Below are 7503 nucleotides of genomic sequence, written 5' to 3' on the forward strand. Positions count from 1 at the left end.
CGCCGATGTCCTGCTTCCTGCCGTCTGCCCCTTCGTGGCCGTGCGGGGGAGGCGGCAAGGCCATGCCCCCCTGCACCGAGTGGCCGGCCAGGGTCACCCAGCCAGAGTCTGCAGCATCCTGGATTGATCGTCCATCCCGCGGCGCGGGGGCGGGAGCAGGCGGAGGCGGCGAAGAAAGAGGGGGAGGGGAAGGGGAAAGGGAGGGTCCCTGCTCTCCCTGCCCGCGCGGGGAGGGGGCGGCCTGGCCTGCGGGGCCCGTGGCTGAGGCGGTTCGGAAGGACGGGCGCCCGGCTTTGGTTTCTGCCGCCGCCGAGGCTGAGGAGAAGCGGCAAGCGGAAGCGCCGGGCTCCGCGGCGGTGGCGGAGGCGGAGGCAGCGGCGCCCGCTGCCCTCACGCGCCCGCCGCGCGCCCCGCCTGGCGGCCCAGCTCAACTTGCCCCTCAGCGTCCGCCGAGTTGCCGGGACGCCGCCGCCCCCCGAGCCAACCTTCGCTCTCCCCGCCCGCAGCCGCCTCCTCCTCTGCCGCCCCCGCCGGGAGGGATCCAAGCCCCGGCGGCCCAGGGGAGGGAGCGGCGGCGTCGGCGGCAGCGGCAAAGGCTGGGCGGTCCGCGGGGATCGAAGGGGGGCAGAGGAGGAAAGTTTGGGAGCTGGCAGGCGAAGGCGCTGAGCTCGGTGGAGGACCCAGGCGGGCCCGCGCCGGGCAGACAGCAGATTGATGGGGCAGGCGAAGTCGCAGCTACCACCGCCAGAGCCAAGCACCCAGCCAGCAGCTGCCGCGGACCGGGCTGGAAGGCCGCTGGGCTGAGGGATTGACAGGCTGCCAGCCACTCACTCACAGCGGCCAAGGCGCCCCACGTTAAAAGATTTTAATCTAAGTTCTTAATGTACTTATCTGTCTATGCTAATGGTATCACGATTCATAGTACTAAGGTGAGGAAACAAGGTTATGTTCCATTGATACATAAGTGGTGTGTTAATGCTCTGGACCAGGATAAGACGGAGTAGGCACCTATCAATTAGACAGGGAAATAGTCCAAAAATAGCACCCAAAGATTTTGGGGTCTGCCAGTGAAAGGGGTATATGCCAGTCACATGGACATGATTCCAGCTGTATCTCTTGCCAGAGACAAAGACAGAGAATATTTGGTGGGTTTTTTTTGTTTTGTTGTTGTTTTTGCTTTGAGTCTCAGAGTGTTTGGGGACCTATTTCTGGGATGTAGCCCATTAGTCATTGTGCTTAGCCAAGAGGCCCTCATGAACAACTGTGTTACTTTGTGCTTGCTGGGTTTCATTGTGTCCTTGGAGTCTTGCCTCACAGTGACACACACCCCTCACAGGAAGTGCACCACACTCCTCACTCACTGCACCACACCTGTGACAGATCAAGAAAAGGTTTTTCCTAGTCCTGGAAAGGTCAGAGATGTTCAGAGCTTTATTGAGCTCACCTTACCAGTGTCCCTCATGTAGACCTGTGTTTGTTTATGCCACAGAGCTTTTAAGTGGTCTTACAAGTATATTGGGCTCAAGGAAATGTATCAAGCTCACTCTTCTGTGAGGTTCCAGGACCACAGCTAGTACCGAATTTTTTTCAAGGCCAGAACAGTGTCAACATGTAGTATTTTGGTCATCTTCCTCAGCTAGAATCCCACCTGGACATTGATGTTGGTTTCCAACTGGGACGGGTGGTGGTCATTGTGTTGTGCATTCAGAGGAATGTGTGCTCAGCTTCCTTTATCCCACACTTCACCAGAGTAAGAGCATAGAGCTTGTTTCACCAGTGTGGGCCAGTTCCAGGTATGTTTTTCTGGCCTTTAGTCAGCTTGCTTTTCCAGGAGTCCCTCTTGGGGAGCTATGGTGTTGACTTGTATCCACTTGGGTGTTTGGTGTTCTTTGTTATGTAGCAGACACAGGGAAAGGCAGATATTTCTCCCTTTTCCACACCTGGCACAGTTATAGTGCAGCTTTTTTTATTTCTTATTTCCTGTAGAAATCTAATTCAATATTTTTTTTATATTCTCTGGTAACTATCCTACATTTTATTGGTACATTTTTTTCTTTTACAAATTTACCCACATTTCTTTCAAGCCACTTTTTTGACTGTTAATCTTGTGTCCCAAGAACACAGAAATATGGTATTTGCTTATAATAGTCTTACTCTCTCATTTATCCAACACTTCCTTTCTTTCCTATGTTTCAATTTATTATCCCATGTCTTTTTCAGTTTTAGTGTTCATGTCAAAATATGAAATTATTCTACTGGCTTCTTTTTTTGTGTGTGTAGCCAGTCCTGGGGCTTGGACTCAGGGCTTGAGCACAGTCCCTGGCTTCTTTTTACTCAAGGCTAGCACTCTGCCGCTTGAGCCACAGCACCACTTCTGGCCATTTTCTGTATATGTGGTGCTGGGGAATCGAACCCAGGGCCTCATGTATACGAGGCAAGCACTCTTGCCTGTAGGCCATATCCCCATCCCCTCTATGGCCTTCTTATATGGGACTTGTTGCTTGTATCTTTTTTTTTTTTTTTTTTTTTTGCCAGTCCTGGGCCTTGGACTCAGGGCCTGAGCACTGTCCCTGGCTTCTTCCCGCTCAAGGCTAGCACTCTGCTGCTTGAGCCACAGCACCGCTTCTGGCCGTTTTCTGTATATGTGGTGCTGGGGAATCAAACCTAGGGCCTCGTGTATCCGAGGCAGGCACTCTTGCCACTAGGCCATATCCCCAGCCTGTTGCTTGTATCTTACTCTTAAAAAGTGGATGCATCTTAGTGTTTTCACTATGATGTGCTATAGAGAGCTTCTTTACTGCTCTTGTCTTCCTGGTTTCCTACTCTCAGGAGATAGCTGCATGATCATTTTGTGAAGATTTGTAGAATAGTCTGTAATGACTTTATTAAATGTGTTCTTTATATCTTTTGCTTCCAGCCTTTCTCTTTCACCTGGATCCAAGGTTCACAGGGTTACCTTTATAATGGTATGCCAGAGACCTAGCATATTTCTTTTGTGTTTGCTTTTTTTTTGTTTCTGTATAGCTGAATGTTCAAAGCTGTATACCTTGTTTTCATGTCAAGTTTCTCTATTTTGAACTTTGTCCAGTCTGTTATCCAAGCCTTCATGTGGGGGATACTTTGTGTTATTGAACTTTTTTTTTTTTTTTTTTTTTTTGGCCAGTCCTAGGCCGTGAACTCAGGGCCTGAGCACTGTCCCTGGCTTCTTTTTTGCTCAAGGCTAGCACTCTGCCACTTGAGCCACAGTGCCACTTCTGGCCATTTTCTGTATATGTGGTGCTGAGGTATCGAACCCAGGGCCTCATGTATAGGAGGCAAGCACTCTTGCCACTAGGCCATATTCCCAGCCCCTGTGTTATTGAACTTTGCATTGGCAGAATTTCAATTTGATTTTTTCTAGATTTTTATTTTCATTAAAGTCCATTCATTCCTTTCTCTACAGGCATCTCCCCCCCTGCAATTTGAGCTTCTAGAGGCGTGGAGTACCTATTGTGTCCCTAAATATGTTAGAAAATGGGAGGATTTAAAGAAGTAGTGAATTCTACACTGACAAGGAAAAACAAATTTAACAGTGTTGACATGGGTAGAGAAGATTCACTTGCTTTTTTATGATTTATTTATGAATTCTTTAGTTGGTTTATTGTAGCAGTGTTATGTATTTGACTTATACTCTTATATATGATAGGTGCTACTATCAATGGTCCAAATCTGTCATTGCTTTAATTCTGTTCCCAAAGATGTTGACAATGAAATAAAAATAAAGATATAGCCAAAAGTGTGTAGAAAATCATGAAGTTTACAGTGTCTTCTAAAATCCAATAGTTCCATGCATGTTTCATAGATGGTTTCCTACATCCTTTTACTTTGAAATCAATACTGGGGTTGCCATGAATGTCCAACTGGGACTGGTCACATATGTTTCTAGACTTTAGATTGTTGTAAGAACTAAATTTAAGGGTAGTCTACAAAACTAAATGCCATACACTTTATTACCTGAATTAAAGATCAGCTTGTCTACATGTCAATGAGAAATATCTGTCACAATCTTTATATAAACAAGTAGGAGTTTTCATTTCCATAGAGAATATGCCTTCAAAGCCATCATATTCTAAAAGGCCTATAGATTTATTGAAATGTGGACTCATTCTCTCCCCAAAAACTTAACTACTCGCAGCAATGCTTTAAACACAGTTACAGATTATGATATCCATAGGAAAACAGAGAGGAAAAGGCAAACAACTACAAAAGCAATACTTGCAAAACTGTTTGGTGAAAGTGAACTGAACACCTCAGGGGGGGGGGGAAAGGGAAAGGTGGGGGGAGGGGGGTATGAGGGACAAGGTAACAAATATTACAAGAAATGTATCCAATGCCTAACGTATGAAACTGTAACCTCTCTGTACATCAGTTTGATAATACAAATTTGAAAAAAAAATCTGAAAAATACTGTGGATAAGACAATTATAAACAGGGTCTTGTGGTTTGTAGGGTAATTCTTCCTATTGATGTGAAAGTAAAATGACAAGAAAATATCAGGAAAGCTGTTTGGGCCATGCTCTGTAGCAGCTATGCGCCTTGTGATGCGTGGGCGGTACGGCTTCATCAAAGGCATCGTGAAGTACATTCTCCACGACCCTGGCCACAGAGTGTCCATCTCCAAGGTGGTCTTCTGTGATTCCTACCGGTTCAAGAAATGGACAGAGTTGTTCATTGCCGCCGATGGCATCCACACGGGCCAGTCCATGTACTGTGGCAAGAAAGCTCAGCTCAACATTGGCAATGTTCTTCCCGTGGGCACCATGGCTGAGGTATTATTGTGTGCTGTCTGGAGGAGAAGCCTGGGGACTAGGGCAAGCTGGCTCGGGCCTCTGTGAATTATGCAACAGTCATCTCCCACAATCCTGAGACCAAGAAGACCCGTGTGAAGCTGCCATTGGGCTCCAAGAATGTCATCTCTTTGGCCAACATAGTTGGTGGTGGTGTGGTGGCTGGAGGTGCCCGAATTGACAATCTTATTTTGAAGGCAGGCCATGCCTAGCACAGGTATAAGGCTAAGAGGAACTGCTCGCCATGTGTAGGGGGTGGGGCCATGAATCTTGTGGAGTATCCATTTGGAGGTGATAACCACCAGCTCATTGGCAAACCCTCCACCATCTGTAGAGATGCCCCTGCTGGACACAAAGTGGGTCTCATTGCAGCCTGTTGGAATGGGCAACTCCGTGGAACTGATACTGTGCAAGAGAAAGAAAACTAAGGCTAAAGGGATCAATAAAATATGTCTTTTGGCTATTAAAAAAAGAAAATATTAGTAAAGGTAACAGAACTTTGTTCACATAGAGTGATAGAGATATTCTACTTTCATACTAATGCTCTCTGTGAGAAAAGCTGGAAAACTGACCTAACTGCATTTATTAGCATAAACTAAGGAATTACTGAGATTTTTCACAGACATGGACTGAGACAAGGAGAGACAATTTTCAATTGGCTTATGGCCAGATTCACTCACAAAGCCACATCGAATGACCAGGGAATAAGTTGTTTTTCAATGCTCCACACTGCTTGCTGACATCTCCAGGGTCCCCTGAGAAAGGCTCCCTGTATATTCTTGTCTTCGGGAGTGTCCTGCAGAGCCCTCTGTAGAACTGGCTTAAGTGTTTGCCTGTGCCTCTGCTGGAAGGAGCCAACAAAGAAGTAAATGATGGGGTGGGCACAACTGTTAATAGAGGTTAGTAAAATAAAAAGCCTAACAAGGTAACAAATGAAATCGTTAACATCAATAGAAATCTCATATATCAGGAAGTAGTTGATGCCATAGGGCAGGCCACAGAAGATAAAGACCAGCACTGTGAGCAGGATGGTTACATACAACCTGGTCAGTGACATCCGTCCAGAACCACAGAACATCCTTGCAGCCAGAGCCAGGCTGGATCCTGAGAGAACCACAGATAAAAACAGCAAGTATCCAGCAGTAAAAAGTCTACTTAATGGACAATAAGAATCTCCATAGTAATCTTGACAGTAATGAGTTAGCAAACAAGGAAATGGCACTGATAGTGCCCAAACGAGCACACAGAGGAAGGATGATGCATGTCTTGGGAGGTGGCACCGGTACCATAGGGGACACAGGACAGACAGGCAGCACTCCAGGCTAATCACACTGAGGAAGCTCAGGTCTGCTGTGTAAGAATAGAAAAACCCAAATTGAATAACAAAGTGGAGAGAGACTTCCATGCTATCAGGGAAATAACTGATATATTCATCCAGAGTATATATAAATTGAAAGCAGAGGTAGAGGAAGTCAGCCACAGCCAGGTTTAGAATGTAAACTGAGATGGCATTTCTTCGAACCTGGAAGCCAAGGAGCCAGATCACAGTTGCATTCCCTGCTAGTCGAACCATATCAATGATGACTTCCAAGCATCGGAGCATTGTCATTTCCATGCTACAAGTTCCTTTGTGGTTATCATTAGATGTTTCTGTAATTTCTGGAATCAAGGTTGGTGTGGTTGGCTCCATACTCAGACCTTCCCCACTGGAGTCCCTGAAAGCAAAAATGAAGCTTCAGAAACTCTTACGTAACCTCGGTTACTCAGCTTTACCCTGTAGAGTGATTTTCATTGTAAAGTGGAAGACAATAGAGTTTCTCAGAGACTGAGTAATAAGTCAAGTGTTTTCTGAGGAGAGAGGAATCAGTGAAGACATGTAGGAAACCTGCAGGTTGTCAAATGTCAAGAGATATGCTTATTCAGAATTCAAGTGAAGGAAAAGGATCAGTTGAAACTGGGGTGGAAAATTCCAGTAGTTTGAAAGGCATTGTATCTCAGCAGGCATTGACTCTTTCATTCTATTCAAGAGTCTAAGGGTTAAAATTTGTTTCCTTTACCAAAATGGAGAGACAAAGGATAAAAGGACAAACCAATGCAACTGCAATACTTACAAACTGTATGGTGTAAACCAAATGTACTTCTCACGGGGGTGGAGGGCAGGAAAATGGGGTGGAGGCAAGTGAGGAAAACTGAGGGGAGAGGTAACAAGTTGGAAAAGAAATGTACTCACTCCCTTAAATATGGAACTGTAACCTCTCTGTAAGCTCTCTGTACTTCTCTCTGTACTTTGACAATAAAAATATATTAAAAAATAAAAATAAATAAAAAATGGGTTTCTTCACTTTACCATAGATAGAACTGGAATAGAATGAGTATTAGTAATGAGTCCTGCTTCTCTGGTAGATAGATGAGCTTTTATGGTTTTTAATAAATTGAACTGGAAAATGAGAAGTTTTACTGATCCTACCCAAGGCAAATCACCATTGGAATCTCTAATATTAAGTTTATATATTTTCCTCATCAAACATGAAGTTCTATAAGGAAGAAATTATGTATATCCCATTAACTGCTACTGTTCCACATTGAAAATCTTTTCCATAGAACAATGTTGCTTTGATTTGCATATCTTTTATGGCCACTGATGACGAGCACTTCTTCATGTGCCTCTTGTCTGCCC

The 7503-nt window shown here is 45.2% G+C and overlaps 1 protein-coding gene and 1 pseudogene across 1 annotated transcript; one reads left to right on the forward strand and one right to left on the reverse strand.

The window, feature by feature from the left end:
* Positions 1-4537: 4537 nt before the first annotated feature.
* Positions 4538-5254, forward strand: LOC125361672 (annotated as a pseudogene).
* A 211-nt stretch (positions 5255-5465) lies between these two features.
* LOC125362450 (mas-related G-protein coupled receptor member A6-like) lies at positions 5466-6530 on the reverse strand. Its single transcript, XM_048361295.1, has one exon. The coding sequence runs from the start codon at positions 6514-6516 to the stop codon at positions 5503-5505; it is 1014 nt and encodes a 337-aa protein (XP_048217252.1). The 5' UTR covers positions 6517-6530; the 3' UTR covers positions 5466-5502.
* Positions 6531-7503: the final 973 nt, after the last annotated feature.

The sequence above is a fragment of the Perognathus longimembris genome, chromosome 13 (assembly GCF_023159225.1).
Source record: "Perognathus longimembris pacificus isolate PPM17 chromosome 13, ASM2315922v1, whole genome shotgun sequence".
Lineage (NCBI taxonomy): Eukaryota > Metazoa > Chordata > Mammalia > Rodentia > Heteromyidae > Perognathus > Perognathus longimembris.

Bases quoted from the DNA above. Each gene is read 5' to 3' on its own strand.
- LOC125362450 (XM_048361295.1), bottom strand. From the start codon at position 6,516: ATGGAGCCAACCACACCAACCTTGATTCCAGAAATTACAGAAACATCT.